The 27,444-nt window shown below is 35.6% G+C and overlaps 1 protein-coding gene across 8 annotated transcripts in view; it reads right to left on the bottom strand.

Moving 5' to 3' along the window:
- Positions 1–2,383: 2,383 nt before the first annotated feature.
- LOC142342610 (uncharacterized) overlaps positions 2,384–27,444 on the bottom strand; it is a 73,762-nt gene continuing 48,701 nt past the window's right edge. For 3 of the 8 annotated variants that reach the window (XM_075394022.1, XM_075394039.1, XM_075394047.1), the window contains 10 exons: positions 22,099–23,131; positions 20,904–21,096; positions 10,606–10,771; positions 9,992–10,189; positions 8,258–8,786; positions 5,878–6,117; positions 5,296–5,431; positions 4,542–4,809; positions 3,737–4,317; positions 2,384–3,448 (listed from right to left, as the gene is read on the bottom strand). In XM_075394022.1, coding sequence (XP_075250137.1) covers positions 3,229–3,448; positions 3,737–4,317; positions 4,542–4,809; positions 5,296–5,431; positions 5,878–6,117; positions 8,258–8,786; positions 9,992–10,189; positions 10,606–10,771; positions 20,904–21,096; positions 22,099–22,411 — 2,844 coding nt within the window. In that variant the 5' untranslated portion in view covers positions 22,412–23,131 and the 3' untranslated portion in view covers positions 2,384–3,228. Of the gene's footprint in view, positions 3,449–3,736; positions 4,318–4,541; positions 4,810–5,295; positions 5,432–5,877; positions 6,118–8,257; positions 8,787–9,991; positions 10,190–10,605; positions 10,772–11,181; positions 11,833–12,164; positions 12,184–12,435; positions 12,901–20,903; positions 21,097–22,098; positions 23,132–27,185; positions 27,312–27,444 lie in introns of those variants that run through there. The other 5 variants (XM_075394031.1, XM_075394056.1, XM_075394083.1 and 2 more) reach the window with 5 other exon arrangements.

Below are 27,444 nucleotides of genomic sequence, written 5' to 3' on the forward strand. Positions count from 1 at the left end.
TTTCCTTAATTTGTTTTGATTGATTGATGACTTCTGATTTGTTTTGATTTGTAAAATTTGCCGGTGTATATGTGTCGACCCGGAAGAGTGTACAACAAATTTACACTTACACACACACACAGAAAGCCAAAAATGCCCTCAATTATGACAACAGATCATCTTAACAGCTTCGACATTACAAAACAATGTTGAAATTACATATCAGCAAAAGAATCATGTAAACTTGATTGTCGAAATCTTAAATTGTAAAATACAACAAGAGTATTCAGTTTTACCCTCATGCACGCGGCCCGGTCTGTTCAAGCACAAGCTTGATTTCCTTAATTTGTTTTGATTGATTGATGACTTCTGATTTGTTTTGATTTGTAAAATTTGCGGGTTTTATGTTTTACCCACGTGTGCAACCTAGCAATTCATTGTAATCTGGAAATCTCTTGTTAATAAGTAGTAAACACATGGGAAGTCTGATTGAACAGGAGGTTCTGTGCTATGAACAGGCTTGCAAGATTTCTTCAGTTTTCCTTTTTGCTCGTGCTCAGAAACCTCGTGATGATTGTCAATTTAGTAAAAATAGATCCATATTTGAGCACGTTTGAATTAATATTTTGCAAGAAAAAGCCACCAATTAACTTCAGCTTTTTACTTTCAAGTACATGAGCAAATTAGATCTAGCCAATCATACATATAAAGTCGAACGTGGAAAACTCCAACTTCTCAAATTTGGCCTTATCTCAATGTGCGCAGTACATTGATCAAGCTTTTATCTCACAAAACTAACAAATATTTTTCCTTTCCGGAACGAGTAGCTAATAGCATTAACTCATTCCTTAGTGATAAAAAACTGTTTGGAGGTCTGATAATCCGTCTATTACCTTTTTGCGCGTAATTTTCATAATTTTCACAAATTGCTGCAAATACTTACAATTTAACAAATCTGGGTAACTCAGAACATCCAGAATTTATGTATCTATTAATAAAAACTATTTTTTAGAACAGAAGGATCTCCTATCATCTGCCTGTCGTCGTTTTAATACATAAAAAATAGACTACGTTACCAAAAAGCTACGTACAGCATGATTTCTGCTTTTAAAGCATGATTCGTACTTCATATGATTTGTGGTAAGGCGTGAAAAAAGTGCAAATGTTAGAAAATTTAAGAATAATTTCATTCTCACTTTCTTCCCCTTAAACAGAAAAGACGGTTAAACTGCTTTGTTCTTGCACTGTTTGCCAAATTGTTATGCTACGAGATGTCGGATCTTCAAGGACGAAAAAACAAAAGCAACTCAACTTGAAATCAAAATTTTTTGATTGCACAGTATGCATACAAACGTTACTTGGAAAATAAGTTTCGAGGCCCAAAAATCAAGCGAGAGACCCCCAAAAATTTCAAAAATTTTAATTAGCGATTTTTCGAAATATGCCGAAACCTCAATGGAATGCATTACAGTAACCCACAACGCTATCGCTTGCTATGATTTAATTTCCACGGGTACAGTTAGGTGAATTCTCAAAAAATATGGGGTTTTTTCAAGAAATGTCGCAAAAAAGTCAGTCAGGTGCTTTCGGTCAAAATGGTTTATCAATTTGCTCAAGAAGTCTGTTTCTTTCTGGGAGAATGTTGTTTTTAATGATGAAACAAGGGCGCGCCAGTGACGGAATTTTTCGAGTTTTTCGAAAAAATAGAACAAGATTTGAAAAACACGCAAAAATGAGTTCAGACAAACGATCACTTATGTTTTGCAGTGTAATACAGCATATAGTCCAGATCAGAGTCCTATTAAAAGTTTGGGCGATTTTGAAGCAGAGCTTACGAAAACAGGCAGTAGTTTGGGAAAATTTTGAAGAAGTGTCTGAAATTCGGCACAAAATTGCTGCAGAAGTCGTGAGAAACATGTATGATAACTATACAAACCTTCTGCTAGACGTTAAGAGAACTTAAGGTGTACTGATGCGTTATTAGAGAACAAATTTGAACTCAAAATGTTATATTTGGTGTTTGTAATGCTTTTTTAAAAATCTTCATATGTACGTAGTAGCATTTTGGTACCATAGTGTATATAACCACGCCTCTATCAGTAAGGGCTTCACTGGTCATCGCTTTCGATATTAATATTGTATTTTGATTAAACGATGAAATATCTTTATTATAGGATACCCTTTGACATTCAGAGCTGTCGTTTTGTGTTCTCTATGTACTTTTTGTGTAATGTTATTTTCTGCTCGGAAATCAAATTTAAATTATTATTTTTGATATATCAATCCAATTCGGCATTTAATCCTATGTATGTTGCCACCAAGCAATCATTATCTTTGCATAACGTATTCTGCAGTTTCGACGTTTTATTATTACAAACGCGCTTATGAAAGTCATCAAAAAGAATAAAAAGAGCGAATTTGAATTGAAGAGTAAAACATTGAACAAAATAGAATAAAATATAATCCAACAAAACCCAACTCATAAACAAATAAAAGAAAGAACTGCAAACGGAGCTGACAGGTAAATTGGGGAGAAGGGGCTCTTTTAACTACGGGAGTGGGCGTGATTAACTTATACAACAGAATTACGAAGGAGTTTATTGCGCATTTGTTACAAATTATATTCCGATACATTAGAACTTTTTAAACTCTATTTATTAACCAACAAACTACTAGCCATTTGTCCACAAGCTAACAAAAGCGTATTTAACTATGAGAATCCGTGATGGATCAATGGCGAATGGGTGATAATACAAAGCAAACGTGTTTGACCGGCATAATCTAATTTCCGATATTTTTATTAATGACCGATGAAGGAACGATAGCAAGATGACTACAACTACAAAATTTGATTTAACAACCGGGTTGCAGTATACAAAAAGCCGAAACCTTACGAAGTAAAGCACCGTCCACATTTTTTTTGGGAAACGAAGCAATTCAAAACTAGAGAGCTTGATGTTGTCTCTAAAATTCATAAAATTTTACAAACTCATAACCAGCTTATAATTTTCAACACAAGCAGCTATTAAGCACCTTCAAATCTTCCAGTTATATGGCATTGCTTGTTTTTTGGCGTTGTGTTTTTTTTTCAAATGTTGTCTCCAAATTACTCAATTTCAGAATCAGAAAATCTTGCATGATGACGTATAATTGTTACGGTTTACGCAAGCGCACCAGTCCTTCCAGTATCTTTTAAATATGTCTTGAAGAATCATCTAGAGCTATAGAACATTGACAATTGGGAAGCTCTCAGCAGGTGGCCTGTGGGACAACTACACACTGTTGCATTGATGACGTACTTTCATTGTCATTATTTGTCGTGGATGTTGAGAAGAGAAAGTTGGGTATAGTTGCTGATGACGTCACAGAAGTGGTTAATGTGGCTTTTGTAGGAGAAGAAGATGAATCGGATAATGATGACGGAGAGATGCTTTCAGGGTCACTTGAGGAACCAGATAAAGAAGCGGACCTGGAAAACACTAAGCAGTTAAATCAGTGTCTTCAAAAAATTTAATGAGTATCGAATGTTTTATGCTCTTCAAAAATAAAGTATTATTCCACTTCAAGTGATCGATCGTTTTTTTTGCTCTCAACGAATTGTTCTCAATTGCATTACTTTATTATTGCAATATACAAACTTTCAATTTTTAGTAGTTGGGCAATTTCTAAGTAATTTGTAGTAACTTTTAGTAATCTATCAGATTTTTCAACCAGTGAAAAAAAAATGTTTTAAAAAATTATCTTTAGTAGAACTCACCTTTCGCTCGCGTTTGGACTGGCAGAGGACTCCGATTCATGTTCAGAACACCTCACAGAATCACGAGAACTGTTCTTGGTGAAGCCGAGCGAAGCATTCACTGGAGAGAATATCTTGACCTCTGGTGCCTGGTGGTCTTTTACGGTTGAATTCATGATTTGGTCCTGAAGTTCATTGGTGAAAGAGTTGGTCAGAACAGCTGTACTGTTGGCTATGCTGGATAATGAATGGCTTTCGGCTGGCTGAGACACTTGGGAGGAAGACACTGAAGTGGCGAAGGAGAAATCGAAAACTTGGTTGTTTTGGCTAGAAGCGGCTACTGTTGAGGCGAGTGCACTCGCGGAAGCACTTGTTCCCTTGGCAAGAGCATGACTAATCAAAGGCATGTGACGTAACTCGTCGACAACGGATGAATCTGATTGGTCCGTTTCCATGTTGGTGATGTCATCCCCGTTCTCGATTACTTCAGGCTGCTGGTTCTGCAGTGTGAACAACTGCTGCTTTCCTTGCTGAAGCTGCTGCTGTTTTTGCTGTTTGGAAGCTATTGCTGCTGATGAATTGTTTGCTAATTGTTGAAGCACCTGCATAACAATAGATAAAATGCAATTGGAAACGTTCTCTATTTGTCAAAATTGAAATTGATGTGAATGAGCATCAAAACTTTTCACCAGCATCAAAAAACCAGATTAGGATATTTTGATGAATTGCTCAAAACCTTCTTGGTTGAAAAACATCTTTGTTTTATTGTAACAAATTGATAGGTTAAATCTATAGCCATAATTGTGGACGTTTGAAGTTCAAGTACCTGAGCTACTGCGTATGATGATGTGTTTGTAATCTGCTGGTCCAGGCAGACACCCACAGATGTCTGGCTCTGGAGTGTCTGGTTGACCATGGTGGGAGGGGGACTGCTGTTTCTGCTGTGGCTGTTGTTTGGAGTTCTCACTGACAAGTTCAGAGCTTCGTTATCATTCCCCATATGGAAGTCCAACGGCTCCTCTTTGGCATAGGCGGCCGGGGAGGGAGTCAGAAGTTCGCCCGATGACGTCAGTCCCGGAATGCAGTCGGGAGAACTAAATACAATTTATTCGATAAACAAAGCTTCCGATAAATTGAGCTCTCACGTCTTAACAGCTCTTTAAAATTTGAACACTAATACAGCCTCATTATATTATAATTCTGCTGATTCTTGATTTGATCCTAATCTTGGTTTAACTCTGGTTCTGTTATATCAGAAACGAGAAATCGAAGAATAAGGTCACTCATGTAGATAATATAACGTACATTATCAAGATACATAATCAATGTACACAATTAAGGTCTGAGAGACTACCTATGCAGAGGTGGCCCTCGAACAACTTAAAAGACTGTGGTACAAAAGATTGGGGTCTTTCCCATTATAGCCCCCCCATGAAATTTTAGCCTACCCATTATTGTATATTCACCATGATTGGGGGGGGGGGCTATAGGTTATCTGACCACACTAAGTTGGGGAGGGGCTATAATGGGAAAGACCCATTTTATCTTCACAGCAATTCAAAAAGCGATGAGGGGCTTACTGTATGGATGAAGCCTCGCCAATGCTCGAGAGTCCTCCAGCATTTCCACTTCCACCTGTGCCAGGTTCCACCTTGGATCCCAGTCTTTGTAGTCTCCTTCTCTGGAACTCTATTTCATCAACAGTCCACACACTTCCTAAAATTACATCAGCTCCTAACTTCATTTTCGTTGCGTTCAGAAACACGTGTTATTTTAGATACCCAACCAAAATATTTAAAACTGATTAAAATTATCAGTTGGCAAACATTAAATTGACATACCAACACAATCATTTACTTCGAAACTTCATGAAATAAACGTTCATCAACAATATCAACTACCCGCCTTCAGAATTAATTCATCCCATGAAGTAACATGACAAATCACCTAATATCAGGATGCAAGTTCCGCAAATTTCTGAAGTCTATAATTTTGACTTAATTTTTAGTTTAAAAAATCCAAAGGTAAAAGTAAGTAACATAAACACTTGGGTAATGTATGAAACGTGAATTTTCAATTTACAAACTTTAGGAAAACGGTGTTTGGGATGTCCCCTCTCCCTCCACCCGGAGTGAAGCAGAGCAAACGCGAGGTGTGTATACCTTTTATGTTTTCCATTCGGATGAAGCATTTGTGTAGACTGAGGTTGTGTCTCACTGCATTCTTCCACGTGGCAGCATTCCTCCTGAAGTAGGCGAATGTCTTCTGGAACCAGTTGTAGATCTCGTTCAGAGTCAGCTGCTTCTCAGGGTGATCCAGGATCGACTGGCGGATCAGGGAGGCATAGGTGAAGGGAGGCCTGACGTCACTGCTCTGGTAGTAGTCTCGGTTCCTCTCTATTTCTGAAAAACAATGAAAAATATTTCATGCAACCAGTTTTATCTCCACCAGTAATGTAATGCCCTTGTTCCTTAGTTAACTATCGAAACAAAATGTTGAAAATTTATTTCAACAATTTTTACTATCTTTAAGCAGTTAACTAATATCAAATTATTTTAATGGTAATCAGATTTATAACGTAAGATTTTAAAACCTCATCACACCGAATGCGTAATTTTTCGACAAATATTAAATTAGTTTTCTTCACTAAGACAAAAATCAGAATGGAGATTTTAAAAAGTAATAATTTACTTTTTTTGTTTTCATTACAAAAGTTCATGTAAACGCCTTGTATATGCATGCTTATAGTGATTTGAAAGTGCTAGTCCGATGAGGCTGAACTCTGTAATTTTGATTCTCATAATATATCATAGAAAGCAGCAAATTTCCTGCTCCGCAAATGTAATTTCTGTTAACAAAACAATGACTTCACTCATATGAGATTAGCCGGATAGCCAGTTAGCTTGTGGTGATAGGAAATTTGGAGTGTTTTTGTTTGGAATGCGAATTTGTTTGTGTTGACAGAGAGTGACAAACTCAAGAGTCAACAAGGGACTGTCACGTGGGCCTGTTCCCCTCCCTTATCCCTCATTTCACTATCCCTACTAACTTCAATTGGGAATAGAGAGCAAAGTCTTGTAAGCACAAATTACCACAAGAACCGAAGTGAAGTTTATTGGTAAATTAAAAGAGCACCAACAACAATGCAAACAAAGTTGCCTTTTGTTTTGATTGATATTCTCAAACAGTTCCTACTGCTTACATTAGCCACAACTTCTTTGTTGACTTTGGGAATTAAAAATAAGATTCCACCCAAAATAACGCTTATAGATGCGAGCGACGGGGTGTTTGTTTGTGGAAAATGCGCCTTAAATTGTTCTTTTTTATTTTTATTGACTCATTATTGGACAAAAGGATGGCCAGCAATTTTTTCTCTATTGTCAATAAAAGCTCTGTTTACTTAACCAACTAAGAGGAAACAAATATAATAGCAAATTGCTTAAATGCATTGATTTTAACTTATTTAGTAAAACTCAAATGAGTTAGTATAGCACAAAAAAGAGATTTAAGAAAGTAGTTAACTCTCAATATCTCAATCGATTTAGATAATATACAATAAATAAAGATAAATAATATCGAGTTGGGATTTTTTTAAATAATAATATAAAACTCTTATGTTCTAATCCAGCATTTAAGAGCCTATACCCTCTCTCATCTCTCCCCCGCCCGGGTTTTCCATTAATAACTTGAACAGGGCTTCCTGATTGCTTCCTGCCATCGCATCTCGAGTTTATTTTTTTGTTGTCAACTGTTGGACTGGGAAGGGGAGGGGAGGGATGGGCGAGGGAGGAAAACAGGGATAGGTTTATTTACTATTAATTGACAAATGACACTTTTCCCACCGGATGCAATCTGCTTAGTTGACACTCAGGCCGGAAATGCATTTTATTTATTTACCAGTCAGCCAAGCTCACTTTTTCCCAGCCCCCTTTCCACAATGCCCCCCAAATTTTATAAATGCTGAGAGAAACCCAGCAATCACATTTTCAAAAGTTAACAAATGGCACAGAATTATCAGTTAGATAGTTTTAGAATCACAAGCATTAATGTGATGTCAACAGTTGTAAAAAAAGTATCCCTCCTCAAGAAATGATCCCTGAAAAAATGATCAGATCATGAAAGCATTAATCTGATCGTGGCCCCCTCTAGTGATTATTCATGTATTAAGATTGGAGACAACATTATTCAATTTATGCACCAAAAAACTTTTCTTGCCCGGTATATTCTATTCATGAATTGAGCACGTTTATTCAATCATACTATGACAAAGAGAATACTATGCCAAAGGTAAGAAAATATCATAACCAAGATTTCCAAACGTAAACTTCAATTGAAGCAAAGCTATCAGCTAAGTTAAGAGTGATCGTTACAAAAATGTCGATAAAAAAATTGTCGACAAAAATGTTTCAAAAATGCCAATCAGTCAATCAGTGAAGCAGTTTAATGATCTGCAATATCCTTTTGCAAAAAAAAACGTTTTCACAACTCGATTCAATTTTCGCAATAGAATAATCGCATAAGCCAGAAAAAGCTGTTTTGTACCTGCCGCTAGAGGAAGGATAGACTTGTCACGCCTTTTGATTGGTCCACCGCCAGCCGAGATGGGAGTCGGGGGCGAGGTTGTGTCCAAAAAGAGCGATGAAGACTTTCCACCCTCACTCGTAGAACTACTGGGGGATGTCGCAGTCACAAGGGACGTCAAACTGGTCGGAGTCAAACTTGCGCCATCAATTGACAAATTTCCGGCCCCTCCGCTCGTCAAACCTGCGAGGGTTCCTGTAGTTGGTAAACAATTTGTTTGTCGGTTTAACAAGTTGTTCAAAATGTCGTTCGAAGACACGGCACTTGTTGATGACGTCACAGTGTTGCTGCTGTTTACATTTCCACTGTTGTTGTTAACAGGCGAATTGATGAGGCTGTTTGTTTGAGGGTGTTGCACACCTGGTGAAGGAACGGCTGAGGAGTTGACACCATTGGCAATGTTGGTCAGACTAGCCATGAGTGCTGCATTGTTGTTGTTATTGTTGTTTATGATGCTGTTCTGCAGGAACAAGTTTGCTAGAGGCGACCCCTAAAAGAAACTTCAATCAGAAGAGCTCCTCAGAAAAAGCGGAATTTCTTGGTTGCAAGTTTCATATTTAGAAATACTGGAGCATAAAAAATCAGCTCATTTTTTGCTTCAAATAGCAATGATGAAGATCAGACTAAAAACAAGTTATTATCAAATGCAAATATAAAAAACATAGCTGGCAGATTGCCAGAAAATAGCCGCAATAGCTTCGTAGATCTGCAGTCTCAAAAAAAAACAGTAAAAAAGGCAGACCAAAAAAAATTGTTATATTTGATTAAAACTCTTTATAAATTTTTGCTGCCTCTATTAGCTGCTCTCAAATAACCTTCATTTACAGTGACACATACCCATTTGACCTTATCTCTTTGAATTAAAGTAAATAAAAGTCAATTTCAAAGTGAGGAAGTCATTTTTCAGAGTGAGGTAAGTCAAATGTGACCAAAAATTTAATCACGCGAATGAAAAAAATTCGCTCCACTAAGAGCAAAAAATGACGTCACGCAAGCAATTCAGTTGAAATTGCATGAACGAATGAACAAAAAGCAGATTTGAAGTGGTTGTGACGTCATATGGTTGTAACAAAAATCGCGACGACGAAATAAAAAAACATAGCAGGACAAGTCCTGACGTACAATTCAAAGAATTTTCATTGACTAAACAAAAAACTAGACCTAGAATGAACTATGCATGGATTGGGAAAACCATTTAGAAAAAAATCCGATTCAAAAAATCGAAAAAAACAGTAAAAACTCAAAGTGAAATTGCCGCATGTGAACAAAAAATCCACTAGCAAGAAAGTGAATTTTTGTTCAAACACTGTTTTCTCACTCTACTTTGAAATTAGAGCGAAAAAAATTTCACGCCGCAAAACCTCTCGCTTTTTCGCTCCACTTCCTGTTTCGGCGTGACCAAAATCAGTACTCCAATTTGAAAATTCAAAAATCGTGAAAATGTGTGAACAGATCTTGAAAAAAAACAGCACCCCAATACAATTCAAATTCTTTGAATTGTAAAAAACCAAGAGAAGGCCAATAATAGCCCCAGCTATCACTGTGCGGCTATTAATGTTGGTCCAGGATACATGTCATAAGCTTAACTATTCATCGATACTTCTTGATGTACACAATCAGCTGATATTGAACATGAAACTTTCTTCTTAGAAACTCAAGAAAACTCTGAATGAAAATAATTGAAGACAAACTTACAAATAGGAAGTTATTTGGAGGTTGAGTGTTAACTGCCGATTCCTGTTTGATGTGAAGGGGGTTATTGGGCTGATGTACAACAGGTGTATTGGTTGTAGCAGACTGTTGCTGCTGTTGTTTCTTCTGCTGCAAATGAGTGTTCATTGCAAAATAGATCTCCCTCTCTCTGTGAAGTTGAGACTCCAATTGCGCAACCACCTGTAGCAACAGAATCGACATTTGAAAAAAAATGTTACCTCAAAAACCCATGATTTATAGTCACTGATAAAAATTTACAAAAACACTGAAAATAGACGGAGGTAAGGAAAAATTCTAGTAACAATTTGACGATTAAACCTCTTTTAGTCATGACCATTTTTTGGTCATTGTTAATTGTCATCAAAACTTGGAATCATTATACTTACTAGTATTTAATAAACTACTAACTACTTAGCATAACACTTTATAAAAATTTTTGTGACAGGCCGCCTCCTATACACAGATCAACATAGGCTGAATTTGAAGAATATTATGCAATCTATGTTAAATGAACATCAACAATTTTTTGCCTTGGTATTATGTCTGAGAATTGTCATATCGGGTCAAATATTTTTAAGGGCCTAACAGGTACTGACCTGTTGCTGTACTCTGAGCTGAGCAGTGCACTTGTCATCTAAGACATGGTCAGTTGAGAGGTGTTTGAGGAAGGCGGGGAAGTCTTCACATATCCGTTCACACCCTGGCCACTTGCACATATTGTTCGCAAACAGTGGATGCGAGCTACCGTCTTCGTTCGTTGGCCTATGAAGCAGCAATTGTACACTTATACATACCGGCCTCAAATATATTATGAAAAGAAACTATTCTAAATAATTAAAGCATAACTATTTTTACAATCAATATACTTTCTTCTGTGGGTTACTCTAAAGCAACCGTTATTATCTGTTCATACTCGCTTCAAATTAGTAAAAAGAATTAGTAAATATATGAAGTTTCGAGCACATAACCAAAAAAAATTGGGAAACTGAGAAAAGTTTTTTTTTATAAATTTGCTACAATTAACAATATTTTTAATTTAGGGAGGCCTCAAAAAACAAATTTTCACAAATTTGAACTTTAAAAATATAAAGTTACGAGTCCAATAAGTGGCACAAAACCCAAAATTGCCAAAAAAAAACATCAAAAAAGTTCAAAGCGAGTTTGCAACATACCTAGAAGCCCTCATGATGACACTAAACGTTTAGCTTAAAAAAGAGCACATCTGTTGGACATCTTCGTAACATGGACCACAGCTAGTTTCAGTTATTATGGTTATGTTGTTTATGAATAATATATAAAACGAGGTTCTCGAAACAACTAAACACACAATTTTCAGATAACGATCTCAGTTGCTTATGTTGTCTTGTGTTGTGTATATATGTGTGAATGTCAAGGCGACCACTAATAACAATAATAAGCGATATTAAAGGAGCTATGTTAGTGTATGTGGTGTGTGTGTGAGTGTGTTGGTTGTGTGTGTTTTAATGGATGATGCTTAGTTAGTTATGTTTACCAATTGATAAATATGTTTCGCAAGACTGTTTAGATTATGGTATGAAGCTAGGCTATGGCTAATCAAGAAAAGAAAAGCTCGATCGTGGCAGGAAAGAGCCGCACAGTGCTCTAGTATTACCATAACACATACACAGGAGTTCATTTGAGCTGTGGGGTTGTTGGGTTGAGTTGATGATAACAATGATTAAGGCCAGTGTGATGTTTGTTTGTGGCTCCACTAAACTGTGCAATTAGGTGTGATAAGCAACAGTGCAAACTAACATGGATGACAGCAAGACCACTACTGAGTAAAAGTAAACTAGACTTGTACCAACATCAAAATCACATTCATCGACTAACAGCTCCAACATCCCAACATCACTCAATCATCACATACGAATCCCAGGAGCGAAAATGTCTAGCTAAAGCCGATTAAACTGATAACAAAAACAAAACACCCAAACAGTTCGCCACTTTGATCAAAAATCTTCACTTGAAATGGTTCTCAAAAAATGACACTATTTCTCAATATTCTACCTCGCCATTAACAGAGATTAACAAGCGAAGTTCCTTAGAACTTACGACGAGCAGTTTCAAATTTCCCTTAGGAAAATGCAAAAAAAACTTTGATCACTTAAGCGCTGAAAATAAATAAACTAACATGAATCATGGAGAAATCATTAGTCCAATTTTTAGAAGAGTTTTCATTTTTCAAAAAAACTTACTCATAGAAAAACATCACAGAACCAAAAGAACAACGCAGAATACTTCACTATGTAACAGCGCATGATATCAATTTAAGTTTCTAGTATTAGACTGTATAAGTTTCACGACGCCTTAAACTTTTAAATGTTGCCTAGTTTAAATACGGAAGAAAAAGTGATGAACGAAAAGCAACCACGTGTTTGAGGAGAAACATCATAGGTACTCACCGCGACTTAGCACTGCCTTTCATAGCTTCAAAGAGTTCAATCGTAACGAATCGACAGAACGTAAATCACGTCTATGGCACTTTTTTCTTGCTCACAATTTGTCATTAATCAACAATAACAAACAAACAAAACAAGCTTACTAACTAATCAACAACAACAGAGGTTGAGTCTGCCGTTTACAATTCGGTCTCGCTTGTGATTGCAGCAGCGGTGATTTGTAAACAAAAATTGGCATAAATGAATACATTATCAGCCAAGCATACACAAATAACAAACATTCGTCAAGTAACAGCAAGAAAGAAGAGTTAGGCGCTGTGAACATTAGCGAGGGGAGCGTCACACGACAAAAGACCTCGTTCTGTTTTGTGGTGGTGGTTGCTTGTTGTTTATGCTCTTCTGTTCCAGCCAAGCAAAACAAAACAACAAACACACAAAAGTAAACAACAAACAATCATGCATGCAGTACAGTCAAGAACCAAAGAAGCCACAGCAAAAGCAAAACTGTAACCTAACTGGTACTGTAACCTGATGAAGTTTTCAATTTCATTATGTACTCTATCGAGTAAAATCATGATTCGACAAAAAGTTTAAAACATAACCGGAAGACTCTGGAAGTAAATATAGACCTCAGTCAAACGTTACTCACTAAACGAAACAAATTGCGTTCTTAGTTTTTACAGATTTTTTTACAAATAAATAAAGAGGAATACACAATTTGATAAACTTTTCCTGAGAATTCTTCATAAGTTGCGACTCCAAACCACAGATTCTACACAGATGTTGGGATACAGCTTTTGTTCGACCAATGATTGGAAGCATCGCAAAAAGAACAATACGAATAAGAACAAGAAGAATACATAAAAAAATGGAAACAAAGAACAAAATACATTTGAAATCTGATTACAATACTTTCTTTTTTATACAATTCTGTAGAAGTGGTGAGATCCCCATTTTTATCTATGGAAATCTAGTAAGACCACCTGTGTTCAATCAATGACTACCAATACGACCATCCAAACAAAAAAAACACCAAGCGCGGCCAAAACAACAAGAATGAGCTAAAACAAGAATGAGAAAACAAAAAATTACTTCAATTATTTCAGTGAAAACAGACCTATTGAATTACCAACTTGAATCAATAACAACAACGCAAAAAAATTTAATCAAACGAAAAGAACGCCAACTTAACTCAAAAGACTGACTTCAACCCACAAACTCACAAAGAAAAACCAATTGAGGAAGGATAGAAAAAGGTTAAAAAAAACGTCTCAAATGAAACAAATGACAAAAATAACTCAAATTGCATCTAAGAATCATAAATAATTCCCATGGTCAAAAACGCTTCCAAACATACAAATACTGGTTAATATGGTTGATGAAAACACTAGTCGAAGAGGTTAGATTTGTAATTACATATCTTCTGAAAGCTGATATGAACAAAACTACCCCTCTCTTTTCTCTCCTCTGATCAATTTTGTTCAACAACGAACGAAAATCAAAGTTAGAACACGAGAGGCATTCAATTTTTACATCCCGATTCAGAATAACTCGACGGACTAAAAAATACATTACGACAACTCCTACTCGAATCGTAAAACTGTTAACAAGATGAGTTTTGTGGAACAAATTCTTAAAATATTTCAACATCGCCACCACCCATAAAATCACAAACAGAGACGACAACCAAGATATCGATGTTGCATGATACCACAACAAATAATAAATTCAAATTTTTTGTATTCGCCGACGAAAAAATACAATAATTGAAAAATGTGGTATCAACTGATTAAGATCGGAAAAATTGAGCTGGAACAACAAGCGGGGCTCATATTTTTTGTAGAACGATTTATTTTTAGGGGGATAATATTGCCAATGATGTCATTAGAGCTTGTTACAGACTGCTAAGTTACTTACTTGAAAAGATATCAGCGCATTTTTGATATTTAGTTGAAAATTAGTTGGCAATTGATTTTAGCTGCTACCATCAGGCAAATAATCACTATAACTTAGATAAGGAAAATATAAGGAAGCCAAGGACAAACACAGTCAGATAGTCAAATACCTCGTGCAAAAATTTGGCATAAAAAATAAGAAACACGACTACAAAAATCATCAGCAACAACTACGTAGCAAATAGTAGTAGCAACTAAATAGTTTCGGCTGGGGTAGTAGCAATTATATAGCATAGCAACTATAGTATAGTGAAAGCAAATGCGACCAGCCGATAAAATTCTGTGAGTTTTAAACTTTGCTTGTAGTTTTTAAGATAAAAACTTATAATTTTTGCCAGAAAAAAACTCCCTATAATTCAATCAACTTATAAAAAGCTTTTATTTATTTATTTGATACCCTGCGTACTAAATATAGATAGAGTATAATTATATATAAATATAGTATAATTAAATACAACAAAAAAAATGCACATTTGCGAACTTCAAATCGTGAAATTACAGTTGACTTCTGAAAATTAAAATGGCCGATTGATATTCAATTGATTGAACCAGGGAACCAACGCAATTTGGCATATTTTGCTGGCAGTGGAGCATTTTGTTGTTTAAGAGTTATTAAAAAGTGACAGTAAAAACAATTGGTAAATTAAAGCTGGCTGTCAAGTGACAACACAAAATCTTGGAGATTGCCAACTCATTATTTAATGGAATTGAAGTTAGAAAATGAGATGGAATTAATAAATGAATGGATGAGTAGAGAATATAAGTGAATAGAGACAACTAGGTGAGTAAACGGGCTATTGTTGTGGCTTTTAACTTTGTTGCTTATTCCCAACAAGAGGAGGATTCCCTAGCTGAGCGGTGGTATTGTGTTGTGCTTTTAAAAGATTGCTTTTGTTTGGATTGTTTTGTCAAGACTTCAATTCAGTTGACAAATAATCAAATCCTGTTTTTTCAATTCTGCCCCAGGAGGCGAGTCAAGAAATTCGGGTTTTTGTCTTCTTTCTGGGTAATCACATACCAACAGTCACTCTGATACTGTCATTTATTTTTGCATCTCTTGAATTTGACTGATGTGTACAAGAAAATCGACAAAATACGAAAACACCTGATGAACCAAAAATGTAGTCACCATTTTTACCACAAATAAGAATTGGAAAAAGAAACGCTCGAATTTGAGTCTAAAAGAGACAAAGTTTGGAAGCGACACAGAGGGTAAGATCGGCAAATTTATGGAGTTTAAATTAAAGTTCGTGTAGTTACGTAGAGAAAAAATATTATAGCTGAGCTGGTAAACTAATGACCGGTGAACTAATCCTTAAAAAACCGCTTTTTAAATTTTTGAATTTTTATATTTTAAACTTAGGCAGGAGCAAGTCGATTCTACGACTGCAGGTTACAGATCGGTTCTAATGAATCAAGTTACACTAATCAATTGACCCTTTTCGCCAATTGAATGAAAAAAATTAAAGTTTTAATAATAAATCTAATTCTACCAACTATTGGGCCGAAACAGTTGGGCATTTCAAAATGAGGCGGGGAGTGATTCAATGTACCTTTGGGCCCAGTAAAAGTTGTTATATCACAACAACCTCAACTTCAATTCAATTCCAATTTGCCTCTGTTTATTACTACTGCATTAAAACCCACCCAGGAAGACAGAAAAAGAAGTGGTTTTCTGGACTTGGCATTCTGAAATTGTTTCCCCACAAAGGTGGCCATTTTGCACTTTGTTATTATTTTCCCAATGAAATGTTCCTCAATTTGACGAGGCATGAACAAATTTGTTTGTCAGCTAATTTTTAAGTTTGTCAACACATCAAAAACAATAAAAATAAAAAATCTCAATTCCTTTTGCCAGCCCGCTTCTCAAATTTAGTCACTTTTTAGCCCGGAACCTCAAATCTAATTTACTCCTCAGTAGCTGAGCGGAATTGAGCAGTAGTGCTTTATGGCTGTTTTTATTTAGCTATTTTTGTGTACTGTGTGCAAATGGGTATTTAGTGTTTGTGTATGATTTTATAGCCCCTAATCTTTAATGAGGAAGAAAATAAAAATCAATAACTTTCCAATGCTCCTGCGCCTGACTGTTTAGTACAGCTTAAGTAGCAACAAAGCGCCCTTACTTGCTAAGAGCCCGTTCCTTTGCTTACTACTAAGCGCAACAAATTGACAAAATTCCCCAAATATCGAAACAAAAATAAAATAAAATGGAGATTTATCTGCGCCAGACTTGTTTTGTTTCTACAAGCAAGAGTTGCCGCTTCCTGGGAAACAACTGTTTTTGACAGCACCAATTTCTAATCAATTCTCTTGAGCAAAAATAACTAAGTAACTAACTACAACAACCAACTACTACCATTATTAACCACACAAATAAACCCATCAACAATTTACAAAAGTTAATTTAACTATTTCTCCAAATAAGCCCAATCTCCAAATAAGCCCATCCCCTTACCTTATTCGAAGAAAAAACAGATGGGCACTGTTTAAAAACATTTGAACCCAACTCCACGCCCCACCCAATGCCCTAAAAGGAACCCTATAAAAGTAACCCTAACTAAACTTTACTTCAAGAGAACTTGAAAATTATTTTTCAGTTTCAAGTTTATTTCCGTAATTTTATTCACATTTTTTTTCTTTAAAATATATGATGAGCAGCTTTTGGTTACTTAACAGTGTGTATTTGCTCAAATACAGCTCAAAAAGAGCAATAATCTACTTTGCCTTTTTGTTGTTTTGTTTAGCCGTCAGTAGCGTGTCTTTATACTCCAGTTAGCAACTACTTAATTTCGGATAAGAGAGACGATAAAGACAGGAGAACACAAGGTGATAAGACATGAAAACATAAACATATCTGCGGAGCCCATTCTGGGCCCAAATTGCCAAAATAGCCCATACTTCAGTAACTGGAAGAGAGAAAGGGTTATGAAAACAAAAAATCGATAGAGAAAAGAGCCCATTAGGCCTGTTTATGTCTCAATTGAGTCTTATCAAAGCTGTATCAACCTGTCATTCTGAATGGATACTTAGAGCGAATTCTGCTCATCTCTTTACAAAATAACAGACCTAATTTTTTGTTTAAAAAAATTTGATTGCAGTTCAGTGAATAAAATTTTATAGATATCATATCACTGGGCCAAAAACTCAAATTAATAAACAGAATCACAAATTTAAATACAAACTCAACATAATTTCAATAGTTTGTGCTCCAAGGTTCTCAAATTCAGAAATTTGAATGTTCCTTTTTTTTAAAAAAAAAACTCCGAATTTTTAATTCTCAGAATCAACTGAATTTGCTTTCCTTCCAGTTTTTATAAAGCTCCGAACCTCATCATACTTTGTGCATATGAAGGGGGTTTGGTCAGTTCATTGGCATCCAGGCAGACCAAATTGGAGCGGGGTCATTAGCAGGACAAGACAAGACAATAAGACACAGAGAAGAGAAGTTTGTTAGTTTATTTGGGCCTACGAGCAACAATATCACATCCTCCTTTTCCCAATTGAAATGGGTAGAGCAGAAAGGGAGAATGAAAGGAAAATAATACAGAGACAAAGAAATCAAAATAATAACTAGAATTCACTTGACTTCATTATTATTTGTTGGCTACTACTCAAGAAGTCATTAATGGCAAAAAACAGGGAAAGTTGAAGCGTGTTTGATGAGCAAATAAGTTCAATTTGCCCAAAAACAACACTGGGGCTCCATTCTCAATCGCCTGTCGCCACACGCACTGCCCGCCCCCAATAGACTGCTGCTGCTCCAGTGGGGAACAAACAAGCAACAAAAAACAACCACAAACAATATCCAGACATTTAATGAGGGTTATTTTGCCATTCTCTAAGGTTTTCTATAAGATGCATTCAAATCTATATTTAGCAGTCTCTTCTAGCAGAGTGACTTCACGAGAGAACCATTTTCTGGAATGGAAATTTGAAATTTGTGTAGGCAGATTTCAAAAAGTTTGAAAAATCAAAATGAGCATATTTCGAAGAAATTTTTTTCAGTGTCATATTTCACACAGATGAATGAGAGAAATTCAAGAGAAATTGTTTTCCAGTATACAGCTTCCTAGCAAAGTTAATATGGTTAAGCACGATGAACATGATATATCCCTTTTTCGTGAAAAATTATAAAATAAATACGGATCGGAACAATTCTTTTTCGACCGACAGGCGTGGTGTAGCCTGGAGAACTTATGGGTTAAAGAATACTGACACGTGAGTTGTTCGAACCCCCAATCTCTGGATCACAGTCTGTGACCTTCACTGCCGACTTACATTTTTTGAAATCTACTCGATTACAATCGCTTCTATTTTCGCAACAGATTTAATTTCTGAATGAGAGAAAATTAAATCATACAAAAGCCAAAAGTTCAAACTTGAAACATAAACCGACTAACGTTGGAAAAACTGTTATCGAATCACGCGAATTTTTCATTGTGGGTGCAAAAACATCAATCAGACAAAGGTAGGGTTCGATTCCCGACCTCCTGAGTCCGATTCCTTCACCTCGACATCGGCAGTAACCACTCGGCTATCAGGACCTGCTCCTCATTTCTCTTACAATCGGTTTTGTTTGAGCAACAAACCTTATTTCGGAGTGCGAGCAATTGAAATCACTCAAAAATCAAGAAGTGCATAAAAAAGTCATTTGAGAAGTCAAAGATTATTCTAGAAGGAAAGCGCAAGAACGGTCAAGTGACCATTTTGCATAAAAAAGACACACACGTTTACAATAATTGCTTCTCATTCCAACGCAATTACCAAAATACTCGAGAATGAAAGGATCTTCTAGAAAGAGTGCACAAAAACGGTCAAGCAGAAATTTTGCATTAAAAACAAGTTTACAATAATGGCTTCAAACTTTGTTCGGGGGCAATTAAATATTGAAAAATAAAAAAAGATTCTTTTTTGAGTTTTGAGGCAATAACTTGATTATTGCAAGGAATGGGTACAGATAGACTGCAAACAGAAAAGCGCAGTTAGTATGAATATGAGCAGGTCCTCAGTGATTTGTAGAACAAATGATTTTCTTTCATTGTTATTTTTTTACAACTACTGAGATATCATTCAAAGTTTGAGAACTACACGACAGCTTAGGGCGATTTTGATTATTCTGTTGTAGACTATAGTCAGACTATACCATTTTTTGACATTCAGCAGTACTGGTACAAATTAATTTAATCGAATCGCAATCATTAAAAAAATTGAACAACTGCGTTTTCAGACTTCAGTAGATTTTGTTTGTTTAAAAAGTATAAAAATGAGTTATAAGAAATCAATTGACATGACATAACAATTACATTTCTATTTCTATCACATCAAATCTTTACATCTGATACCATAGTGACCCTAAACAAATTTGAAAGAGACCCTTTCTATGAATTTGTGACCCTAAACAACCCTTTCTATGAATTTGTATAAACAAACAGCTGTCACAAATCTATACATGACTTCGCAATCCAATTTTGAAATAATTTGGATTTGAAATCTAATAGACGCTGTTCGAGACTTCAGCAACGCATAATACTGATGTGCTATTGTTTTTTTGCGAAAAATTGCTTAGATTACTGCTAGAGAATGAAAAGTTGATTAGATTTTTTACTGTATTACTCATTTAAGGTAAGAGAGGTGGCAAAATTATTCCAAGTAAGGTGTTGATTTGTGTATGTTTGTTGTTTTGTTGTGTTGATGAGCTCATTAGGCCTCCTCTTGTTATTTTATTAATGTTATTTACGCTGCTTCTTTTTTGTTATTGTTGTTTTTGTTTGCTTCATTACCCACCAGCCACCCTTTCCTCCTCTTGCACCCCCCCCCCCCAACCCACCATGCATATGCTCCATTATTATTATATACAGCGCAAATCAAATTGAAGAAAAAATAATCAACAGACAGAGCTTGTTTATTTGTTTTCAACAACATACTGCTAATTCAAAATAAGTACACAAATATGAGGACTCAATATAAAGCTTGTAAACAGAAATGAATGACAATTTGAACAGAAGGTTTCCTTGACAAACAAACACAGACTTCACATAACAGCATATGTTCTTCAAAATTGGTTAAATTCTTGAATAAAGAGATCGCGATAGAATGATCCCTTGACATAATTTAGGTTCTGAGAAATTCGGAACAGTCAATATCCCTGGAAAAACTGGACTATCCATACATATTGAATGTCCATTTTTACATACCACTGTAATGCATAACAAGTATTACTTTATTCACAAGAGCTTTTGGAAACAAACTTACAAACCAAAAGGCAAAGAAATATCCCCTTTCAAGATTTATTCACGAAGTCGTTCAAGATGAAATTTCAAAAGCCAATTTCAAAAGCCATGGACATGACTGCAACTATTTCAGAAGACAGATACCTATAGTGCTGGCATGGAATTTACTGCATGATAAATACGTAAAAAATGGGAAATAAATCATAACAAGTATCCCAAGGAAAAGCAAGGAAAAAAATGGATCAGTTAATTTTTCTTAATAAAAGAGGAGAACTGCAAGACTTACGATGCTGGCGGTTGGGCCAATTTGGGGTGCAACAGGGCCATGGGAGGCAGCATGAGGTCAGTTGGTATAAATGGGTGTTGTTGTTGTTGTTGTGGGAACATAAGAGCACCTGCTGCAACTGCACCTCCTGTGCCCAGACTCAATCCTCCCCCTATTGCTGTTTTCCCAAATGGATGTCCATTGCCAAGACCACCTGCAATTTAGTTTCATTGCAAACAAAAATATCAACTTCAAAAGGATTCAAACTTTTGTTAGGCTTTAACTATTTACAAAAGGATTGACCACGCTTACTGTAACTTGTCAACTTAGTGTATTTGAAAATAAAAATAATTTTTTGTCTAAAAACTTACTGATTCCAAAATTACGCCGCAATAATACACAAATATATATGAACTATGGACGCACAAAAAACAATCTGACCTACAATCTGGGGGCTGTCAAATAAGAAGGGCTAATTTTTTAAGGATTAGTCTCAGTATACAGATCACTTCCAATGTCTGATCAGAGACAGTTTCGTTGACACCAAAAACAGCATAAGTTTGGAGGCATTATTATGTGTGGGCTACAGAAGAGGTCAAGTGGTCGAGTTCACAATAAAATCCGGGAAAACATTCTTATCACTCTTACCTTTAAAAAATCAAAAAATTGTAATCCGAAAAAGAATCAGAAAACGATTATGTCATCACTCAAACCCGAAATACAGATTCAGATGTGAGAAAAAAATTAGCCGTAATTTATCTGATCATTTTATTTTGATTCCATGATTTTATAATGATAAGACAAAAATTATAATAAGTCTATGAGAGCACTAAGGGTGATATCTTTTAATGCATTGGTTAAGTAACAACAATTGGAAAATCACGAAGCACAAATTATGGACAAAATGCTCAGCCTTAAGACACGTCCGTTCAGAGATACAGTGGCCCAATGTATACAATATTTTTAAAGAAAGAATCCAGGGTACCAAATAGTTTCCTATATCAAAAATTGTTCCCAAAAATCGGCGATTCCGTAAAATTTGGCATGTGGGTCTGCCGCGAATCCGGAAAATTATTGCTTAGCAAAACTTTTAGGGGATAAACCCTTTTCCTTAGACATTTTGTAGTTTGAGCAAAAGACTTAATGATAAGTTAAACCTCAAAGGCCGACAAGGGGGGGGGGGGGGAGAGACAATTGAGTTAACTTTGCAACTTACCGAAAATGCTATCGATACTGCTGGCGGCCACAACAGGGGACGAGGCGGCACTGGATGACGTCACAGAAGCAGAGTTTGTCATTCCAAGTGACTGTTGCTGTTGAGTCGTGAAACTCGGGGAAGTCAGAGTGTTGGTAGAAGTTGCAGTGGGGCTGTTTTGTTTAGAGCTGTTGTTTATTTGTTGCTGGAACAAGTGTCGTTGATTGACGTGCAGTTGGTGCAGTAGTTGTTGTTGGAACAGGTTTATTGGTGCTGTGTTCGCAGCTAGAGCAGCCGCCGCGCAAGCTGCGAAATCCATTGGAGTGTTTTGCATAGCGGTTTCACTCCTTTTCAACTTCCAAACAAATAATAACAAACAACTAACCAATTAGAACAGTAAATATCCACAGATATTTCCGTATCCACAATTTTCAAATTTTTGCTCAAGTAAATTGTATAATTTTGACAAATTTTGACAAGGAATTGTTTTAAATGAGCAAAATCGATAAGATAAACTTCACTTTCATCCAAAATATTGAATAATTTAAAGGGCGAACAATGTTTGTGAAGAATTTTAACTCCAGCAACGCTGTTAACTAAAATGTAGTCAATGGAATAGTTGGCCAGGTGATGTGGGAAACAATTGGGGAATCTGATTGGATAAAAGTCACAACCCTCTTCTTTGGGTAGCGGCAGTTGAATAAGATTTATTCAAATACCTTTTCCGGGGTAAATTAATGAAATAGTTGCAGAACTGGAATATCCAAAGGCTGTTTGTTTGCTGCGAAGCCCCAATTTGCGTGCGCACGTTGTTTGTTTGTCAGTTTGTTTATGCGAGATTTGTTTACGCTAGATATGGGCTTCGTCTCAATGTTGACAATGAACAAACACTTTTTGCAAGAGTTGAATAAATTGTTCAATAAATCTGTTTATTTGTTGTTTCGATGCAACATACGACATGCAAAATAAACGAGTGAACTGATTTTAATTCACACCTTTTTCCTTCGATCGTTTTCTCAGCTGCGCAGATTTTTACAATTACTCATCCAAGATCCTAAACACACAACACACAAAGTGTCATTTAAAAATGAGCGGGTAAATCTAATTGATGCTCAAAAGCCCGCTAATTAAGTACTTAATGAACCCTGCGTAAACAACTTGTTAAGGTCTCGTAGCTTGATCTAAACGTACTTGAAAGCCCAACTTACCGACTTCAAAAATTGTGAATGAACCTTCAGCTAAAGGAATTAATAAGCTACCATTTACAAATTGGAAATAAACAAATTCTAACAACCAGCAGCAATACACTTGATAAAAATTGTTATAATTTTATGGCTAAAAACAGGCTTCAAATCCACTTCGTATTTATAACTCACGTTGTTAATGGTTGAAAGCATAAAAATGCAATCAGCAAATTCTCTCAGGGTTTTATTTACAAGTTTTCCTTCCATAGGCAAAATTGTAAACAAAGTTTGGGTTTCGAAACCGGCTGGCTCAGCTTCAAATAAACCAGTTTTGAACTAGAATATTGATTTGTGGAATTACACAATTTGGCAAAAATGGAAAGTTTAAGGGCAACTAATAAATAAAGACAAACAAGTGGCTTATTTTTATGAAGTTTAACTTTGTTATTACTGCAAAGTCAAACAAAACTCGATATAAAATTTCGACGGAGACAAATAAACGAACGCAATTTTTAATGCAAAAGAGAACAGAATAACAAACTATAACAAATTATTGACAATTTATGGAGCGAAAATTAATCAGGGAAAGTTTTACGCACAGAATGCAAAACAATAAACAAAATTTAGTAGATTAGTTGATAAGTTATAGAGCACAATTTGTTAGAACGATCGATAGTTCTTAAGTTGAGAACCGTATTTTGCTAGTGGGAGTTTTTAAAAGCAATGTTGTGAACATTTGTTGTTTTGTTTTGTTTTTATTGTTATTATTACGCTTATTTTATTGTCATTCTGCTTTCTGTGTTTCTGTTTCGTCAGTCTAGTTTGGTTGTTGTTTAATCTTTTGTCTTTTCTTGTTTGGCTGAAGAGGGAGAAAACAAGAGTAAACATAAACAATGTGAGATTCCTTCACAATGTTCACATTTAACATCTGCTACTGCTCAAACTAATCCCGATGCTAACTAATGAATTATTATTATTACATATTACTCAAATGTTTACATTTATTTAAAAAAAAAATGCCACCAAATTATTTCCATTTCTAATAGGCGCCCCTCTCCAATTTGTTTTCTCTTCTCTGTGGAAAAATTAGCATTTTTCCCAACTTTTCAATGCAACAAAATAAACTTATTTGCTGATACAACAGTAAATTGATAAGTGAAATTGCCAAATAGATTTACGAACACTTAATTAGACAATATGACGCATCAACAATGTTGTTTTTATTAATTCGAGTAAATAACGTTCTATGTTTATGAAGTTCTATGTTTTGCAATGCTCATGTTTATGAAGTTCTATGCTTTGCAATGCTCAAAATTTGCAAGACGGCGTTGATTGCGTCACAAATTAGGCGACACCGAATGAGAATACTTGTCGTCGTCTCCAGTATAGAAAATACAGAAATGCCATTTCTAAGTTGACCGAAGAGAATTTAGTAACAAAAGGTGGAACGGAACAACCTTCAGGCGCAACAGAAACTTCGACCAGGCAGCGAGAAAAAAACAAAGATCCACAGAAGCGATACCCACAAACATGCTTCAAAAGGATAGAGAATTATACAAGGACCACAAAATTACTTGTGACAATAGCATATTTCCTTATTTCTCTAAAATTAGACAGCTCCATAAAATTTCCAAACTCTGGCCTCAGAAGAAAGATGGACATAAGCCATTTAACCCAATACAGAAAAACTATTCAATGTTAGAAAAAATCAAAGACAATTTTGAAGTAATAGCTAAAAACTCACTTTACAAGCATCGCATTTTGGTACCCTACTATGACCATTCAAACATTTGGCTAACTTCTGAAAATTGAAAATTTTTATCCCTTGGTTTTAAAATATCGGATGCGCTTAACCATATATCTTAAATACACGACATGCAACTTGTTCATACATATTTTTGCTATAGTTTCTATTCAAATGTTGCAAAGAAGAACATAAAACGACTAATGTCGGAAAAATTGCTCTCGAATGACAGGCGGGACATAAAATCTTCTTTATGGGGGAAAAAGATGAACAATGGTAGGATTCGAACCACCTCTTGAGTCCGATTCCTCCACCTCGATAGAGGCATTACCCACTCGGCTATCAGGGCCTTCTCATCGTCCTCTGACAATCAATTTTATTTGAACAACAAACTACATTTCGCAGTGAGAGCACTTGAAATCACTCAAAAATCAAGAAGTGCGTAAAAAAAGTCACTTGAGAAGTCAAAGATTATTCTAGAAGAAACGCGCAAGAACTGTCAAGTGACAATTTTGCAGAAAAAAAGACACTTTTACAATAAATGCTTCTCATTCGAGAATAATTAGTAATAGTACGCAAACATTAGCTAAATGATACATTTAAAAAATGCTACAATAAGCTACTGTTAATCAGATTATGCAGATAAAATCAATTGAAATGCATTTTGAAAACAGCAATCAAGTAATTACGCTTAGAAAAATTTGCACAAGATGCCGAATCAATCTGCCGCACAAAAAACTGACATCAGAACGATACCCAGGTTGAGATCCAGACCTGATTTGCCTCTGATCAGGCCGTCAATGACAAATGTGACTTCCCAGACCAAAGATACATCTGATCAGACTATCATGCGCTCAAAATGGCCTCTGACCAGACTCAAGTGCCATCGAAATCACCTCGGATTAGATTTAATTGAGCTCCAAATAGTCTGATCAGAGAACGGTTTCAAACAAGAACAGATCTCTTAATATCGCTTAATAAATTCGTTTCAAAAATTTGCATTTTCAGCATTATATTCAACTAAGGAAAAGCAAATTCTAAGAGTATTGCCAATGACAAGAAAATCCAAATAATAAAAAAATAATGTTTATCATGCCATTGGTGCAAGTTTCTGAATCAATAGATGAGCTTAGACGGCTATCCATAAAAAGTTTTGATCTACAGTTTTGCAAAATAACCTCTAAAGGGGACCTAAAATTGTTTTCAGCTGGACTCCTTGGTTCTGATCACCACCATCAGATTCTAAACCAGTCTCTGATCAGAACCTGATGTGTATTGTTGGCAGACGCAACATCTCTGAGTAATAAAGTACAAAATTTCACAACCGCGCTTGAAATCTGTTCTGATCAGACTAGAGTGCGCTCGAAACGGCCACTGATCAGACATGTTCCAGAGCTTTGCCCAGACTATTGTTGGCTCGACAACTTTTTCAGACTATGTATTTCGAGCTCACTGTGCGCAAGTGCTCGCTCAAAAATGATTTCATCAGACGTCACTTCAATCTAAACATCACGACCTGGGTAGGATCCTGACGTCAAAAAGTGCTTATTTGAAACCAAATCTAATGTATCCGACCAAAAAAAATCAGATCAAAGAAAATCAAAAATTTCAAAACGTTTTAACATTTTTTGAGAGAGCAGGACACCATCAAATCAAATTCCTGGTTTTTGCATCTCATGTTGTGACACTTACAATACTGATCTTAACTGCAGGTCATTTTAATAAAACTTTTAAATTTCGAAAAGCAGTAATATCTCCAATGTGAAAATCGTTTGCTTTCGAAAGTTTAAACTGTAACGTCATAAATTGTGGTTAAAAAATATTTCAGAAAATGTAATCGGCACGGGGCGTTCAGCTCAGCTAACTCTCAATACATGACCAAAAGCTCACTTAGTGATAACTAAAAAAATAATTTCAAAAAAACCATGTTTTACTGAGATTATTTTCCACAAGATCATCAGACCAAGAGACCCTAATAGCAATTGTTTAAGAAATAATGTTTCTATTTCATGGAATAGAAAAAATAAAAGGCTTGACAATACTACTGAAATACTTTTCTCGTAGAATGTATCCGTCAACATTTAATTATACTAGAACGATAAAATAATAGTGCTCGCCGAAAAGAAAATATATTTTTATAAAACCCAGTATCAGTTAAACTGTATGCTGATTTTGCTTACCTTTAAAATTTGCAAATTTAACTAGGCTAAAGAATCACTTATTTTGAAACTCGGAGGCAGATCAAATGTTTTGTTGATTCTCCGATAGGATTAATTCAGTATCTCCAATTTACAAACTATATTTTCAATCCTCAAACACAAGTCTCAACAAAGCGCTTTGGTCCACTTTATAAAAACAAAGTTCATAGAGAGATAACTTGAATAGATCAACTAGTCGAAGCGATGGCTCGAAAGCGCGCCTAAAGGCGGGGGAACAACA

Source organism: Convolutriloba macropyga, chromosome 1, assembly GCF_964194025.1.
Source record: "Convolutriloba macropyga chromosome 1, txConMacr16.3, whole genome shotgun sequence".
Taxonomy (NCBI): Eukaryota; Metazoa; Xenacoelomorpha; order Acoela; family Convolutidae; genus Convolutriloba; species Convolutriloba macropyga.